The sequence below is a fragment of the Helicoverpa zea genome, chromosome 18 (genome assembly GCF_022581195.2).
Source record: "Helicoverpa zea isolate HzStark_Cry1AcR chromosome 18, ilHelZeax1.1, whole genome shotgun sequence".
In the NCBI taxonomy this organism is placed as follows: Eukaryota; Metazoa; Arthropoda; class Insecta; order Lepidoptera; family Noctuidae; genus Helicoverpa; species Helicoverpa zea.
The window spans coordinates 11,074,484-11,094,632 of NC_061469.1; the positions used below are offsets into that span (position 1 = coordinate 11,074,484).

Genomic DNA, 20,149 nt, shown 5'->3' on the forward strand with positions numbered 1-20,149 from the left:
ACAATGGGCTTACCGATTATGTGATAGACTTTCAGTATTTGTTTTTGTAGTGTTATTTATTAGTTGTCATAGTATAGTCTACAGATATCGCACGCTTCTAGGAAGGTTCGTAGGTTTGTAACCTACTATATATCTTCCACCTTTTTTCCGTTTTCACTTTTCGTATAAAAAGATTAAAACGGCATCTTCACAAGCCAAATATGTGAGACCTGCCTAAACGACATCGCAATAATCTGTTTATTTCACGGTTTGCAGCAGCACAGACTTTATCGTGCACGTTGCGCAAAATGAACTCCACTGTAGTATAGGAAGTTATAATTTTGATTAAACGTGAAGATTTGCTTAAGCTTGCAGATAAAACATGAAATTACATCTGCATCACATTTTTAACTTGAATGGTCCAACAAACCTGATACGTTTTTGAAACCGGCTTCAGTGTCTCTTACCTGTCCAAAAAATTACATTTTATCTTAATAATTAGTTAAATTTTTTATTAGAGAAAAGACAAAAAATATATTAAGTATACTATCATCCACAAATCCATTGCAAAATAATACATACTTCAGATAATCGCATTACTAAAACCACACCTTAAACCCTAAACCCTTTCAATTACGCATTACTTTACACGATATATTTTTTATTTCAAATCGTCTCATTATTATCCGATTGGGCCCCGCAGGCGTGATAAGGGCCCTGTTAATTGGGCCCCGTGTTTGTTTGGGCCCACTTTACCTTTAGAAAGCATTTTCGTTTCTTTTTAACGTGATAAGCGAATCTGGAATTTTTGAGTATGGCCTTAGGTGTTTGTTAGAGCTAGCATTTTTTTGTTGTCGTATGGAAATTTGGAAGTTATTAAGGGTTATAAAATAGGATTTTGTAGAAAGAAATGTTTATTTCTATCTCTGTACTTTTGAAGTTTTTTATGACCAAACATGTAGGTAAGTACACTTCTCACAATAACTGAAGGATATGTTTTTTTTTCAACACCAAACCTTTTAATATTGCATACAGGTAGAATAAATAGTCTACTATTTTGAAGTCTATCCAAGTCCAAAAAGATACTGGTTGAACTTTGAAACCAAGATTTATTGAACTCATTCTAAACCATTTCTGCAGAAAACCACAATGTATACCATTTCTTTAGATTCCGCGCCACTTGTCTCAATTTTTGACAAATACTTCCATTTATTCTGGCCATCTTGGTAGCGTTTGCACAAGTATTTTTCTAGCTGTAATCAAGAAACCGATCCTAAAATTGTCACCTATCGAAAAAAAATACAATCGCAATCATGCTTTCTCTTATCCATACTTCTCGACTAATATTTTGAAGATGAAAAATTGGTATTTTGTTTGGTGTTTGTAATGAATACACTCAAAAACTTCTGGACCAATATTAAAAATTCTTTCACCATTAGAAAGTTGCACTATCTGCGAGCAACATAGATATGTTATCCTAGTACGACCGGTAGTTCCCACGGGACGCCGGTCAAGACAAAACGTCTAAATAAAGTAATTGAAATAAAAATGAATATTCTCAGATTTAAAAAATGAATTTTAAATAAATATCTTGAGTACCCAAAATTTTCCTAAACGGTTCCTACCAACAAAATGTAAGTATGAACCATAACATTTACTTTTATCATCTTCCTTTTAGCCTATTGTGTCCGTAACGTCAATAAGGCCTATTTCCAGTTCATTATTATTATTACAAGCCCCACTGAATAGGTTTATCGAGGTACTTCAGAGGCGTTCCCAACAATAGGCACGGTGTATTTCCGTGATTAGTCGGATTAAATAGATTGGTCTGTGTAATTATATCAGATTTTCTGGTAGATTTTAGAACAATTGAGTGACCATTGTATACTTTTATCATCATCTGCCAAGACGTTTTCCAAGTAGGTATATATTTTGTCTTAGTTAGTGCCTCAAATTTCCCCTATAGACCTCAAGTAAATTGAGGTCAGCTTCCAGTCTAACTGGAGGCAGCTGAGTACCAGTGTGTACTGCCTATGTTTTGAATAAATAAACGCTTTTTTCTTTTTATTCAAGAAAAAGAAACACAGGTTTTAGTCGAATATCTAGGGACCTATTTCTGGACGTCACATCTTACTTTGAAGTTTGAATTCAAAACATGCTTTTGGTCTCTGAATATTTTTAGCAGTACATAAATCAATAAAACTTATATCATATACCTATTTATATCTCAAGTGGCTGCTTGGGAACCATCACAAGTAATCCATAACCTTCAGATTGAAACTACTTGAGCAGAAAATTGGACAGATGAGCTCCATGGAAAACCCTTTAATCTTTGTAGGGAATGTCGAACTACATATACATGATTATATATTTAGCGTAGCTGTTACTCTCGAGTCTTGAAAAAAAAAAGCTCTATGAAATAGACTCAAGAATTACGTAGAAGTATTTTATATAAACTATTATTTAAAAATGTATTCCAGTGTTAGATAGGCTATCTATCGAGAAAGTCTATAGGCTAATTTTTATCCGGGTGCGCGAAGAAGTTACCACGAAACGCGGGTGAAACCGCTATTGAAAACTTGTTTAAAATGGGTTAATTTCAACATAATGACACACATATTTATCATACGTGTCTTATAGGGAATACAAGGCAGTTTAGTTTACGAACTAGCACGAAGCTATATTAATACCTCGGTGAGCTCTCAATTAGTGTTCATACGGGAACAACCGTCTGGTTTAGTAGTGTGCAGCTGCACCATGCACTAAAGACTCAGGCTAAAGTATGAGAATAATGAATATGTGCATAAATTATAAGTAATAGTAGGTGTTTTAAGGTGTTCGTGGCTAAGTACCTACCGCACATAAGATTGAGCAAAAGTTGGCGTGGTCTGTCTGTGAATGTGTGTTCATTTTGTGATGACAAGTTTCTCCGTGTTAAAAATTGTGGGACTCTGCTGTCATTTATATGTCTTTAGTAACGGGCAGCCCGAATGCCAAAAAAAACTGACACACAGAACAGAAAACTAAAACAGTTTTTTTATGAAAACAGAAACCTAGAAAATTATTTATTGAAATTAAAATTATTAATTATACATTTATTAAATTATTTGAAACCTAGAAAACTAAAACTGAAAACTAACTAAGCTACTTATTCAGTTTTTTTTGAAAACTACGTGCAAAGTAACTGACCTTTTCATTAACCGATTGCCCACAAAGGAGCAGTTTCTTGATTCATATGTTAGTATGTTTTTAAAATACATTTTCTCTTTGTTCCAGGTGGCCCCAAACCTAATAGAATTCGTCAAATCACCAGTGAACATAATAGATTTTATAGCAACACTAAGTTTTTACATGGACGTGGTAGTAGAACTGACAGTGGTTCGGCAGTACGTGGATAAAGCCGACATTCTGGAGTTCATCTCCATCATCAAGATCCTCAGACTGTTCAAGCTGACGAGGCACAGCCCAGGGTTAAAGATTCTGGTGCATACCTTCAAGGCGTCGGCTAAGGAATTGACGCTGTTGGTGTTTTTTCTGGTGCTCGGCATCGTGATATTTGCGAGCCTTGTTTATTATGCTGAGAAATCGCAGGTGAGTTTTTAACGGCCTTTTTAATCTAGGCTTAATATAATATGAGGGGATAATTCGAAAAAGTTTTTATTGTTCTGGAACAGCATTGGATCCAAAACAATAGGGGTGGGTTTCAGTCAGTTACATACACGGCGAACATTCGATAATTTTCCACCTACCCAAAAAGGTTTTAAAATAATAGCTATTTTCCCCTACATAAAAATCTCTGTTTGAGTAGTCTCCCAACTTTCACTTGGTTACTTCTTAAAATATGGCTAGTCGTCAATGTAAAGCATGTAACAAAATACTGTGAGAAGGAAATTGTGACGAATAAAGGAAATAAACCCAGAGCAAGAATACATCTTGAAATATTACATGAGTTGACAATTCTTACGCTAGTCAATTTTCCGGATGAAGCACGGACACTTCCTTGATTCGCAGTACAGTTCTGATCAAAGTAGATTTGTTACGTGTACAAGGTTGTTTTAAATTGCACCAATATAAACATTCAAAGTTCCGAGCAACTCTTGTTCACCAAAAGTACAAATTTGCATTTATTATTCCTCATTTCTTCCTTCACGTGAAAATGAAGAATATGTGGAGTATGTAAGTTATGGGTAGATCTATGATTTTTCCTGTTTTACAAAGCCCTTGCTATAAGTACTTGAAGCCAGATCATCATCATCATCCTCCGAGCCTTTTCCCAACTATGTTGGGGTCGGCTTCCAGTCTAACCGAATGTAGCTGAGTACCAGTGCTTTACAAGAAGCGACTGCCCTGCCTGACCTCCTCAACCCTAACTGGGTTGAGGAGCAACCCAATACCCCTTGGTTAGACTAGTGTCAGACTTACTGGCTTCTGACTACCCGTAACGACTGCCAAGGGTACTTGAAGCCAGATATTTAGGTACAAAACTCCATCATCTATAGAATACACACACTACAAAACTGATCGCTAAAACAACTGACACAAACAAACAGACCCACATACAATATTCGATCACATTGAGTAAATAACAGCTCGATCACAATGCATCACTATCGTATTGGAGCGAACTTTCCTTTTGTTGGCACTGTCAATAATTTCGGCTGAATGATCGTTTGTAGGTGGGAAGGTAAAGGTATCTACCTGCCTGTGTAAAGATAGTTGGCGTTAAGAGTATACTATCATCTAAGGAGGGAAAATAGCGTGGAATTTTATACATAGGTATAAAAAATTACAAATTATTGCACGCAAACGAAATCGAGCTAGATTTAATTAAATAAGTGCTCATGGCATGTCTGGTTGGTGTTGCTCTATGAACTAAATAGTCCTCTGTGGCGTATAAATGTGATAGGAAAAAATATGAAATAATGTGAAATAAAATAACTGCGAGGAACATATTCTCACAGTTATTTTATTTCCTGGAATTCCGTTTCATTAATATCATTTCACTGCAGCTCACATCTCCAAAATAAACCGCTAAAAGGAATTTTACACTGACGTTTATGACGCAGCCTGTGACGTCACAGAATGTATGTTAAGTTATTTTAATCGTTTCATTTTATGCGCCGGACTTTTTACGCTAGCCTGACTTGCTATTTTAAAATATATATTGCTACCTACGCACGGATGTCTGGTCTCTAGAATGGTCTATTTATGGGGATGTTGTAATGACGTCATAAGTATGTCGTGTTTTGTTTACCTCATGACGTTCATTTCAAAATCATAAAGTTGTTGATGTGATGTTTTTGTAGTACGCAAGATAGACCTACGTCCATTTGTGAACGATAAAAATTTGTTAGTCAAAAAACTTGAAGAAATAAACAAGTGTTTAGCGGAAATCTCAGATATTGCGGACATAATAAAAAATATTTTAGGGCTTATTACTACTTAATTTTCTGTTCATTAACTCAGACTTACCGATGAGCCCATATAAATTACTCCTGAAAAAGACTGAAAGAAATTATAATAAAATATTCAATATCATCTGCAATCACTTACTGAAAACATAATAAAATCATGAAAACCAACCAGTAAACGTTGAAAGCACGTTTTACTTTTACACGGAACCCAATTATATTTCCCATTTCATGCGCATTTAATAAACCATTATGATTTCATGAAAATTGCATAATATCAACCGTTCTCACGAAAACAAAGTGATTATACCCACAAAATGGCCACTTCGCTGAAACTGAATAAATTCGGTGAAAATTTTATTGTATACGGAATTTTCATTTTCGGTGGCAAGTTTTGAATATAATGACAGGTCTTTTTATATTACGGAAGTGTTTTGAGCTAGATGATGGTAATCGATTTGGATGACTTTAATCAAGCAAATTTTTATCGAATTATTCTCTTGTGTCTATTCGATTTATGTGTGAGTGTCATCATTTCTTTTCACGTTCAATTCAGTGCCGCATACGGTTCATAGTAGCATTTTCCAAAATTCTAGATAGGTACAGTACCATGACCTTTATGACATTTTCAACCATTCAAATTTTCAATCAGTTTGCCTGGGCTTTCTGATACGGCCCAAGATATCATCTTATTGATTCCTTCTCTGAAAATCCTTATTTATTGGTAGTAGTTACTTCCTGTACTTCTTTCCCGTACTTGTAATCGTCACCTTCTGATGATTGAATTGCAAATCAGCTCTAAATCCTATTAAGCACACCATCATAAAATTAAACTAAATTTTACGATGCCCTTCAAATGCCCCATGAAATTAACTCCATTAAAATTCAATATTACCTGATGCAGCCCTAACAATCTACTTCAAGCCATAATTGAAATATAATCAAAATAAACGATCCATAAAAACTGTAATCGCTTCTGAAAAATGTAAAAATACCCTCTCAATATCACCTTTGCCATGTATTTCAGGCACTCGGCTGAATTTCAGACTACCGGCACTGAGTGGGCTACTGAAAGTTAATTGACTGTCAATTCAGTCTACTGAAAAAAGTTCAGGACATGGATTGTTAAAATGAGGAGATACGGGAAAAAAAATCTGCCAAAAAATATATTGGAAGGTCATCACTGAAAATAGATCAGTAGGAAAGTCCAGATTTTCTTTAAATCGTTGTTGTCTGAACGTGGACCAGTTTTATATGATGGCTTTATAAAAGAGCCTATTGGACCTTCTTAAAGTTTAAAACATCAATTTGAGACACGTCATGAATACAACATAGTCTGTTTATTTTCAGTACCTTAAATTGTTTATTAGGTTCATGTAAATACAATCCATTAACAGACACAAATACTGCAACTGTCTCTCATAATATTGAAATAGTGGTAAACCACGACTTCTTAATTCTTCATGGGTCTGCTTTACATTATCAACATTATTTACATTATCAACATGCCAGCTCCAATATTTCTATCATCAAGGTCTCAGCATATTCATGACTATGCAAAAGCGGAAAATTCAGTTTATGATCGAAAACATATCAATTAAGTTCCACAATAAAAATTGAATGGCCGTAAATTATTTTGAAAACAAGCCGACCAATTAATATTCATGCTTTTTAGCCAATTTTATTTTAAGTAATTTTTCAGGCTCTGAAACGAAAAATTTTGATCGATTCAGTAGTTTTGGCGTGAAAGCCCAATAGAGGTTGATACAGACAGGCAGAGTTATTTTTGTCTCTAATCCATATATTAATTAGTAAGGGATACATCCTAGTAGTTAGGATTAGTGACACAATATGGGTCTGTTATCTCTATTCTTTACATTCTGTATATACAAGTCCTCGTATCTCGAAACCGCATAAACGATCAATGAGATTCTTGCTCAGCTTATCAAGTTAGAATCACACACATACGCAGTCTTGTTTGTGTGACCATTACCACCCTATATTTATGATAAAACTTCTGTCCAGCACAAATATAAAAATAAGAAGACAAACAAAAACCCAGTTACACTGCGGCTCATGGTGGCGTTTGCTTTTACACTCCGCGTAATACCCTGTGTGACACTGTAAAAAGATAGGGATGTGCCACCTTAAAGTTTTTTTATCGATAGTATTTTTAGTTGTCAAATAATGTTCTATAAAAAATTGGCATCTAAGCACTATCATAGAACATATCACATCAACCTGTTACTTGCGAGATGACGGATAGAAGAGCATGGAATGAGAAAACATGCTGCCCCAATTCCAAACAAAATTGGGATAAGGGCAGGAGGATGATGATGATGTTCAAGTACTACATATCATAGAGATGTACTTCTACTATGATACTGGTCTTTGTAATGAACAATAAGTCGAGTTACTAAAATGGCCCGTTATTGCATTAAAATGACAAAGTAAGAAAAATAAACACTTAAGTATGTTATAAGATAACTGTTACTTAATTATTTGCTGAACTGTCATCTTCGTCGTCGTGCCTTTAAGCAAAGGAAGATTGAAACCAGCAAGATAAATTAAAAGTTACGAATAAAACTACTCTTGTAGCTTTGCTGTCGGAAAGATTTCTTTGAATAAGAAAAAGTTAGTTACCACTTGTCCCCAAGCTTTATTTCACTAACAGATTTTTTGATATACACAAGGCGTTAATAAATATATTATTTTCGACTAAATGACAAGAATCCATTCAAAATGAACCTTCACACAAAACATCGACTGTCGATAACCCAAACCGATACTGTTACATCACTATACAAACCGAACGCGCAGCTGTTATATTCCCGCCAAAGAATGCGTTAGGAAACTTTGCCAATATGCCGCCTGTATTGAAATTTTTCTCACCAATGTATTTTTTTCAATGCGCCCGGTTTTATTACCAGAGGCTCACGTATTACAATGTTACATATGTATGAGTGTAATCCTCTTCGCTTTCTTATACGATCATCTCAAAGTATATTCTTGTGTTCCCGAAATGTGGCTCGCTATACTGGCCAATACTCATGAAGAAGACGTGATAGTGGTTACTCCACTATAGTATAGTGTCGAATTCATAAAGTCGAATACATGTATTATTGGTGCGACAAATGTGACGTATATACGAGCACAAATACTGCTATGGCGTCAACACAATGACTAGTATATTTCGGAACGATTCCATAGTATGCAGTCGATTCATAACGTCACAAGGCCTGGCCAGTATACTCAGTTATATTGTGAAACATACGCTTAATGTAGCTGTTAATACTGGCTTTGATGTGGAGTAAGGAATTTATTATTTGAATAATAATCTAGGTCCTTGAGCCGGACCTTACTTAGCTTACTTACTTCATGTGAAATTATCTATGTTACAAAACTAAGATACTAAAATAATCGTTTTGAAGACGTAACACGGATATAAAAATTATAAATTAAAGTTACTGTTACAGACTTTTTATGGTCTCACTGCTGGGCACAGGCCTCCTCTCACACGAAGAAGGATTGAGCATTAATCACCACGCTTGCTCAGTAAATTAAAGTAAGCCAACTTAAAGTGACAACGAGTTAAAAAGTGTATAACAGATTGAAAATATTATATTCTTCTTGAATACAAATATTTCTTAAAAATATATAGCTAGCTAACTTGAGCGCTTTCAAAAGAGATATTTATAGTTCACGTTCAATGCGACTGTCAATATTTTACTTTAATCTCGCTCTTCTTGTAGGATTCATTATAGTACGAGAACTTTACTTTTATGACGATATCCTGCACAACTGTAATCATCACTGCCAAGACAAAAGTATTATTTAAATTCTGTCAGCTTACGGATAAAATAGCCCTAGAATAGGTAAGTAAAACTCGAGTTTCAAAGTAATACTACGAAAATTATGTCTAAAATGAATCTGTAAAACGACCCTGTAAAAAATCTGAAAATCCAATCTACATTCCCTAAAGAAAACTAACAAAATGTAATACATTTTTAACTAGGAATAGAAACAATTTGCTACGGTACCTACTTTTTGAAATAAAATGAGATTCGGTTTTAATGAAAAAATATCGTTCATTTTTTTATATCAAGCATGGGAATATACAGCAGTGGACTGCTGTAGGCTGATGATGATGATGATGATGATGATGGGAATATACTAGTAGTTCTCTGCGGTTCTACCCGGATCCCAAATTGAACCACTTCCCGCATACAAATAAAAAGTAACCATGTATGTCCCTTCTTAGAATCTAGACTACGGCTACAAAATCTGTTCAGTAGTTTTGGCGTGACAGTGCAATAGATAGTTAATTCCACTCATATAATATTAAGAAAAATATAAGCCCGTCTATCAGTTTGCCATATTTTTATAAAAAACGGCAATAATGCTCTATTATAAGAAGGTTATCAACAAACTTAAAAATGTTTAAAACTTATAATATTAGTATAGATTTGACTCCAGTCCACTCACGTTCCAAATAATTAATTTTTACGTCCATTTATGAAACAAGTGAATATTGTTTAATTGCACTTTGAATTGAGTGTTTTGTACACAAGCTATTTATTTTGGTTTGCCCAGTTTGCTGTTTGCATTTGCTAATTGATTCAATATTTAGATCAACCAGCAATTTAGTTTAATAGTTAGGTAAACTATTAAATAATTGAGTGAATTGAAATATCGTACCATTTTAACGAGTTTACATGCTTCTAAATTTTTGCGATTAGGCAAATGCAATCTTTAGTTTCGAGGTGGGAAATTATCCTTATCACAGTACTCTTTCAAACAATCCCGCAGCACGATACAAGCTGACCTAGAAGGGTAATACTTATTGGTGTCGATGAACTTTTTCTAGCAGAAGTCACATTAGAGTTGCATGGTCTCATCGTATGTCCAGAATTTTGAAAAGCCTTCTCCGTAACAATAGCCCCACAAAGTGTGATGAATAGAAACAAAAATACCGGATCGGTAGGCATTTTCACAAGTAGTATTCTAATCGATATCTCGTCAGATCGGTTTCTGAATCAGCATCGATTCCCTTCATCCCTTTTTCGTTTAAGACGTCAATTTCCTCCAAATCTTTTCGATTTCGGAACCGAAACGGGATATTGTGTTCAGGTGCGTCACCGAATAATCGTATTGCGAGTTTGCTAGACCGTTTATTTAGAAAATAATCATACACCAATTTCATGCTAAAAGTTGCCTTTTGGACTGGATTTTCATGAATCTTTTTTTGACAAAGGTTAGGATAATATTTTTAGGTAAATAAGCTACCTAAAACTATATCCCAATACACACGTACTATTTATTAACTAACTAAGAATTTAATTTATCCCCAATTGTTTACAAATGTTTACTTTACAAAAAGCAACAGACAGATACATGAGGTATTACGCAGTTATTACTCTTATCTGAATCAATTTAATATTCCATACCTATAAAGAAACTGTCCGCATGTCGCTACATTTTATTTTCACTCAACAACTTACCTATAATTGTATCGCCTTCCTTACTTTTTCTCTTTCTCTTTTATAGGTCACTAGAATATCCACATGTTAATATTATGATATAAGGCTATACTCATGGAGAACAAAATGACTAGCAGAGGTGCCATAACAGAAAATCTCTTAGGAAAGTAGAAACCTGAGAACGTTACTTTCTTCCCCCTTCTTTGGGCTCGATATTTTTTTGGAATACCAAAAATCGTTGACAGATGTCTCAAAGAACCCAAAAACCTCGTTAGTTCACTCATAACTATCGTTTTGGTCATGCCCACCGTACGTATTTGACCTAGAAGAAGGCGCGCGACCTATCTGCATTGTGTCATCTCCGCTCATCTTTCCTTACTGCGTACCTACTCAATCTGATTCTATATTTATTTACTTTCTGAACCGGGTCAGTGCGCAATAAGATTAATAAAAATAATTAATTACGGCGACAAGAGACGTAATAAACGAACCTATATTGACCTAACCGAAAGTTTTTAATTATTATCTGTATTAATTAATTTGGATTTCGTTGATTGGGTCTTGTAAGTTGAGGTTTTATTTTTATTTTTTGGTAAGTTGTTTTATTTCTTTCGCCTCTGGGAGATGTGGTTGATTGGATTATTTTTACTGATGTTGTAGAATATAAATTTAAACTTTCAAAGTAAACTGGTGCATTAAAAGATTTTCAAAAATCACCAAAAAGGTATCTGTGTTACTTCACTGACTATTTATAACTTTAGATATTTGAAAATGTTAAAAAAATTAAAGTCACTCGTTCTCACGTCATGATCGAAACATTTAATACTCAACAGAAAGACAGTTCCTTAACTTTATGTTTTTTCAGTAGTTTGGTCGTAGTCTTAATAAAGAATAATGGAAGTGGTTTCACCAAGTTATATCTAGCAGTACTGAACAGGTTGCTTGGTCGAACTATACTACTTATTGGTGAAGCCACTACAGATAATAAGCTGGAAATCGATTCCAACAAAATATGATTGGATTTCTCCATGTAAATTATATCAGTGGAGTTGAATCTGAATGTGATTGCGTCCAGGGAATGTAGACGTGACGTTATACTACTTTATAATAATCGATATAAGGAGGAATGATGCGTAGTTTTGTACGTTTGCTATAAAGTAACGTAGGCCACATTTTTGAGAAGTATATAGTTTCTTCAAGAAGTATATTATGTAGTTCGTAATAATAAAGTGGTGAGTTCAGGTTAACAGGAATCAATTTGAGAGCCTGCTAAATTAAATAATAAAATGCCTGGAACTTTAACTATCAAAATGTATGCAAAAGAAAGATTTGAGCTACATAAAACACTATTATAATAGAAAAATTATGTATATCTTTTTCTACGTATCTTTCTTTTGCACTCACTTTGTTTTCGATACTAAATTTTGCTGCGATTAATAAATCATGTAGCTTTCAATACAACGTAAACATATATAAATGGTTGGCTAGTAGATAATCAATAAAGAATAATTTCGTTCAATTTGTGATATTTCCAAAATGATTTATTGTCTTCAATTAGCAAGGCTTCAAAAGGGTTCGTTTCGACTAAACTCTCTTAATTGTCACTAACTGTGAGTTATGACGCAATAACCTAACTTGTTTTAGAATTCTATTTCGGTAATATTGAAAATTGTGTAAAAGAAAATTAGATTGATGATCGTGATCAATATTCTGTATTTACTGGGTATAGGTAAGTTGAGATAAGTTAACGCAAAATGAAGTGACATATAGAGCAATAAAAAGTTTCGTAAAAAATATTCTATTCTAGTCCTTGACAGTAAAACATGAAAAATTTTATTGAAAAAATATACGACGTAAACAGAACTTATCATCCGCCTAGCCTTTTCCCAATGGGGTCGGCTTCTAGTCTTACTGACTGTCTTGAGGTAAATGACAAGAAAGAAGCAATGAGGTCCCATCCTTCTAACTAACCTAACCAAGGCTTGAACCATAGCCTGGCGCAAAAGATTGTAGGTTCTGGTCTGGAATCCAAAACCGATACCCCTATTATAACAATTTCAATTTCCATGTCTGTGTGTATGTGTTTTTCTTATATTTTAATGGAATCGTAATTTTGTCCACAGGATAACCCCGACAACCAATTCAAGTCCATCCCCCTGGGTCTATGGTGGGCCATAGTAACGATGACCACCGTGGGCTACGGAGACATGGCACCCAAGACATATCTAGGCATGTTCGTGGGCGCACTGTGCGCTTTGGCGGGCGTACTCACCATTGCGTTGCCGGTTCCAGTCATCGTGTCCAACTTCTCTATGTTTTATTCACATACTCAGGTAAGTGTAGCTTAGCTATTTTGTATCTCATAAAAGAAGAAAATACATTTTAAGATACGTAATATCAAAAAAAATATGACGTGATATTCGTTAGAAAGGTATGTGGATTTTTTGAACGCGTTTTGGTGACTTTTTAACTATGTGGTTTTATAACTCTGTGTTCTGTCAAGTATCGGGTAAGTACCTACATAAGTTTTTTAGGATTTACGACTGGTCAAAATGAATTTTTATACAGTTTTAGTAAAGCTAAAAGAAACCTATAATACAGTGATTGTATTATCATTTTAGAAAGTTTGATTTTTGTCTCAAGACTCTAATAACACTGAATGGATAAAAAAACACTTACATAACATTTTTTTTCGACTTCGGTAAATTATTTTTCATTTATTTTTTCGGTGGTTACCGATAGCAATCACGTTTAATTTCCTCACCGCTAGACGACAGACGTGTCAACTGTCAATACATCAAGATGGAACTCATAATATTGATATTCCGACACTATCCGAGTGTCCACGTCACTACTATGATACAAGATTGTATCTATGGTTACGTCATCATATCTAATAGGAAAGGAAAGATATTCTGATGGAACGCACCTTCTTTATCATGATTTTGCGTGATAGTCCTTTTGTCGATTTAATACGTGTACATAGAAGAAAAAAAATCAAACAATTATTTATGGAAATAAATCAGGTCAACCGCATTTTGAATAAATTTCTTGAATATATTGGTACTTCACCCGTCTTGTACAAGGAATCACTACCAATTTGAGTTCAATGATCAAATTACATATATTAGTCATATTCCACCTAGCCTCAACAACCGTCATAGGAGATATTCAGCCTCAAACTCAAGCAGTTTCCATTATAAAACCGATAAACTTTTGATCTCTTACAACATAAACATAACAGGACATAAAATTAAACCGCAGTTAACAACTCCTTACATCTTAATTAAACCATTAATTGAGACGAACTAAACTTTTTAAGTTAAACGCACCAGATGAAAGAACTTTGTTGCAGTAAGTTAACCAACTTGAAAATAAAAGTTGTGTGAAAAATAACAAGTACTTCTTTAGCTTAGCCGTCGACAAGTGTGATGGAAACTTAAGTAAAAATAGGAGGGTTTTAGAATATAAATTCAGAGTAGTGTTGAAAGTTTCAATCCTAAGTTTAGGAGAAAATCTTGCCTTTTCAGTAAAAGTTTTGGGGGATATTGACATGTATCGTGGGTGTTTGCAACGAAATAAACTAGAATATGTACAGGAAGTGAAGATCAGAAGAATATTTCAAAATCTTATGGAAAATCCTTTCATTGAGTGGTTTCGGCTTGATATGAAAAACAGACTTAAAGTTGCACTATTAATGTTTTAAACTTTGAAAGATTTCTTTTAATAAGTTTGTGCATTAACTTGAGTAAACTACTGAAGACGGAGTTGATAATTAAACCAAATTCCAACAAACTTGATCGTTTTGAAGCACTTACCATATATCAAAATTAATTAAATATTATTTTCGTTTCTGAATACACTGCTTTTGAATCAGAATGACATTAACATCAGACTTCCTGGAGAAGACTTAATATTTTCCAATAGACTTAAATCTCCAATTCATTTTAAGCTTCATCCCCAAACATCAAAGAGTGTTCCATTCAGGAAACACGGACAAAGGGCCCCTTCCAGTGATTGTTTGTTCAGGACGTCACTTTTCACTAATACACCGCCCACCAATTCGTTCGGCAAATATCTTCGGAAACGACAAACGAGGAAATTAACTGTTCACTAGAAAGGTCATTTGCCAATCGAGGAAAAGTGTGTACAGTCGTGGGCGAAAATATATTTAATTATGTTTAAAGGAAAGTCTTGTTAGTTACACTACTTGTAACACAAAAACGCCTAAATCAATTCAATGAAAATTGGTGAGAATAGCTTAGACTTGTTATCTGCAAAAGGCTGCAAAACAGGACGCCAGAGAATCATGTAGTCACGTTTTCTAGAAAATCTAACTGAACCATTTAAAAATATAGAATGTACAATTTTCTTATTTTGGTCAGTTTTCCATCGATCTATGTCAAAACTGTGATTTAAGCATTGGGTTGACAGTTGACAGTGATGGAAACAAAAAAAAATATTTAGTTCCTGTGTGTTCCTGTACTGTTGCTCGCGATTATACATTTGTTTGCAAGGAAAAAGACTTACGACCTTTGTCTTCCGAAGTAATTAACCAGGAAATGTCAACAACATTGGGCTGCGTTTAAATATTAATTTTGGGAAGGAGGAAGAACATCAAATACGTTAAATAATGACTGAAATATGTAAGGAAGTAAATTGTATTTATAACTTATTTTCATAACATATTAATAACGATATCTCGGTTTAAATATCGGTCTAATACAACTCAAAGTTCATGAACATGATGAAAACATTTTGTAAAAATAAACAAATGCCTATAGTTTCATTGTGTAAACTTTGTTTCTTTAAAAAGGTCACCACATAGGGCTTTAATATAGAAAATATCCAAGGAAATAATACGAAATATTATTTTTTTCACACTCTTTTATGTGTAGGCCTACAAAATGACCTGTATGTATATTTTGTTCCGAGAGAAAGAGAAACGGATAGCTACTTAATCTTTTACACAAAAATAAGAATAAGAAAAACCCACCACGAAATGTTTCCTTTGAATAATCCAAGGCTTGTCCAAACTGCCGATCAGCATGACACGAAGATATTTTGACGTATAATAAATATAATATAAGTCAGGTGGGGTTTAATATCGTTTTGTAAGTAAATGTACCGTGAGCGAAGCGGTCCAATGCACACCCCTAGCTTCAAGGTTATTTCTGTATGAAAACAGAGAGGAATTTTGTATTTGAATATTCTTTTTGGGCGTATTTTTTTTTTTGGGAAAAAGTGGTTGAGATGTTTGTAAAGAAAATTTCAGATCCTTGTTAAAATATAATCAATTTTCAATTGAATAGTTCCTGTTTTTAGCTTTGGCAACATACATACAATACATGTAAATAAAAATACACACAAATAGAAAACATTTCTTTGTTTCTACCTTAAGGGCTAGCAACATACACAAATGTAAATCAAAATACACACAAATGGAAACATTTCTTTGTTTCTCCCCTACGGGCTTCGAAACTACTGAACCGAGGTGAAAAGCTACTCTCTTCCCGAGTAACGTAGGCTATATTTTATCCCGGTACGGGCAGTAGTCGAACCTGCGGGGAAACAGCTGGTATGGCTAAGGGGCGTGATTTCTTTTTTAAAAACAAAGTATTTTTAAATCTTTCACAATTTCGATTTTTAAAAAGTCTATCAATGAAAAATAAACCTGTAGTCAGATATTTCACCTTCAATATTTCTTCCACAATAACTCAAAAAATACCAAGGTCAGCATTCTCATATATTCACATAATCATTATTAACCCCTCATATGTCCGCTGAGCTTGTGAGCCTTTAATGTGCTTACCGCTAATAAAACGCCTCCCGAAATATTTTATGTCGGTCCGACTAACACGGTTTGTCACTCCCCAGGCGTGGGGATGACTAAATTATTTCTAGCAGATTATTTTATAGCCTTCAGAATGCACGTAGGTACAGATTTTTTAAATACGGTAAAGAAAATCTTTGTGATGTCGCACAACGATTTCCTTTATAAGATACTTCAATTTTGGCATTCAAAGGGGATTCAAATTGTTTTTGTAATCTTGAAATTGACCATTTACCTGGAAATTGTGAATGACGGTGAATCTCTTGGCTCTACAGTGAATCTACTAGTCTTGATGATCAAGGAAAGTAATTCAGTTTTACTTGGAAATAAAACTTTTATTAATCAAGAGAAATATTAACAAATATATTTGTATTCACATGCATATCACTACTATCACTACTTACTACCCACTAGATCACCTGAAATTTTCAATAATATTTTTATAATTTTGCAATAATATTAATTCTATTGTTTTGAGAAATCCAGTTAATGCACTGTCAATGTATCTGGATAGAAATTAGGTTCAGCCCGAGTGTTCGACCTGAATACTGTTTTAGACTAGACTAAAGGTCAGCGGTAGTTGCAGATGGCTTATTGTGTAAGATTCTTAGGTAAATATTTATTTGTGGGCGTTTTCTCTTCGTTTGTTATTATTTAGGTTTTTGCCAAGTTATCAAATTAGATCACGATAAATGTATTTATTTCAGTATATCAGGTTCTGAGAAAGTTATACTAATATTACTGTACTTTTTCTACCATCAATACAAAACGAATTAGCGAGGTCACAGACTTTAAGTGACAGCTCACAATTAATTCTACTACTAACGCTGTAATTTCTGATACTAAACTATCTTTTTTTATAATGCAATTTTACAAAACTGTATAATATAACAAGCCACCACTACATAAAGTATTTTATTATAAGTTGTCAAATAACATTTTCAAAACGTTTTCACAAGAACTCTCATAAAACGTTAACTTTTATTTTCACATGCTATTTTGTTGAAACTTTTAATGTACGCAAATTCTTTCTCGTTGTTCACGACGTCTCAACTTTGCAATATGAGACGTAAAGCTGATATTATGACGTCATCACTAAGTTTGCACCTTTCCAAGTAATAACTTAATACTTGCTACGAGGTTCTACGAGGTGCTACGAGGTACTACGCGACGCTACGACTACGAGGTTGCTACGGCTACGAATGTGCTTTATAAGATTGCTACGCTTTTGTAAATTTCGTAATAATATTTCGCAGAAAATATTGCAATTTCTTTTTATGTTTGTAGCTTTTATATTGCGGGATTTTACGTTGCTTTGTTGAAGTTTCGTAGTTGTTTTACAAAGTTATTAAAATATAGTGTTTTTAGGAACGAGAAATAGCACTTTATGCAAGCACTGCAGATCTGACTTTATATTAAAATATTTAGCATAATATTATTTCATTAAAATGACGTGTCAGCGCTTTTCAAGATAAATATTTTATGAATCATCATCATACGTTCTTAAGCTTCTCATTTCACTGTAATATTTATGATGACATATTACCATTTATTCAAAGCAACAATACAAAAGGAAGCTCCAATATAAATCAACATTTAATCTAATTAAACACTCAGACCCATAAAAGAAACATTTAATAATAATTACTCTGACTTATCTTTGCAAACGTTAACAAAGATACCACCAAAGAAATACGGGACGCTACGAATATTTTATTACTACGAAGCTACGAGGCTACGAGGCTACGCGGCTACGAATCTTTCGTAGCTTGTAGAACACTTGACGTCTGGTTGTATATTTTGAGCTACAAAATGCTACGGCGCTCAAATGTGGAGCAATTTCAGAACTGAAATATGAGGTTGAATGTAAGAACACGTCGGTTTGGTAAATTTGATGGATGTTTGTTAAGGCTTTCGAGGAATATTGTAAAATTCGTTGATGTTGCTTTTTGGATTGTGTGTATTCATTAGTTATTTATTTAGAGAAATAAATAGGTTTTACGAGGTCATTTGATAGAAAGGGATGTTTGTTATTTTTTACAGAAAAAAACACAGAACTATTGTTTCATAACCGTACCTTCAAGCTACATAAATAACATCAATCTCTTATATTTTTTTTACCAACTCCTAACTTGTACCATTTCGCTCTATTTCTTATAAAAAAACATTAATCACAGTACCGGTCCACTCGGGTCCCTTCATAAGCGAGATGATAAATCTCCGTCTACCCACAAAACGACAATAATATTTACTTAACCGGCCATCTTCACAAAAACTGTTTATCAACTTTCAGTTGTGTATCTTTTGCTTTTTCGTTGTCGAATAAAAAAAGACGAAAGTTTTGTTTGTTATTTGTGTTTTTTTTTTGTGTTGTCTGCTGGTTTTTGCTGTTTGGGAAAATATTGTCGTCAAAAAAATATTTTGGATGGTAGTTTGAAAAATAATATGAAGAAAACATCTGAAAGCGTTTGGTATTTAAATAATAATTTTCATTTTATAATTGATTTATTTACCCTTGAGGAGAAACAAAGCTCTTCTTGGCTGTACCATAAAAAACCGGCCAAGTGCGAGTCGGACTCGCGCACGAAGGGTTCCGTACCAGAGCAAAAATTTGCAAAAAAAATCCAAAATATTTATTTTATTCTAGTTTTCAGTATTTGTTGTTATAGCGGCAACAGAAATACATCATCTGTGAAAATTTCAGCTCTCTAACTATCACGGTTAAGACAGAGATTAAAACAGAGGAGCGAAAACAATAGGGTCCCGTTTTACCCTTTCGGTACGGAGCCCTAAAAAATGAAATAAAATCCAAAAGTTGCAATTTTTTGTTGGCTTAATTACGATCAATATCTTTACCTCTCACTATAATAACTAACAAGAAGAATACCACGGAATTATAAAAAAAAAAAAAACAATCGAAAACTAACTTCACAGAATCAATTCCTTCTCACCTCATCACATCTTCTATCTACCACTAGAGGTACATAATAAAATTCAAACAGTCTATAACGGAAACTGCGTATGACAACGCATACATAACTTTATATGTTCCATCTCACAAGGTGAGCACATAAACGTAGCCGTCAATGTATGTCGAGCGAAATAACTGTCGTGACAAACGACGTGGTTATTTTTATAGTTTCGTGTTATTGTGTAGTCATGTTTTATGAGGTTTTATAACATTACTTTGGAAGAGAAAAATATTATTATTTTAAATGGCTTATATTCTGTTTTCACTTTAAGGGTGCGTCCACATCTGGCGAATGCGCCGCGAATGCGCAGCACGCGAGCAGATCGCGAGCTGTCCGCGAGCTGCGCGCGTGCAGTCACTGCAATAGTTCGGTGCGCCTCTTTAGCGCAACTCACGCAAGGCTCGTATAGAGCGCGCGAGCGGCGCGCGATCTGCGCGCAATCAGTTCTCGCCCTTACAGTTCCGTATATTGGCT

At 34.2% G+C, this 20,149-nt stretch overlaps 1 protein-coding gene across 1 annotated transcript in view; it reads left to right on the forward strand.

The window, feature by feature from the left end:
- LOC124639151 (potassium voltage-gated channel protein Shaw-like) overlaps positions 1–20,149 on the forward strand; it is a 187,563-nt gene that overhangs the window by 121,052 nt on the left and 46,362 nt on the right. Inside the window, exons 5-6 of the mRNA XM_047176387.1 lie at positions 3,256–3,570; positions 12,994–13,203. Coding sequence (XP_047032343.1) covers positions 3,256–3,570; positions 12,994–13,203 — 525 coding nt within the window. The remainder of the gene's footprint in view (positions 1–3,255; positions 3,571–12,993; positions 13,204–20,149) is intronic.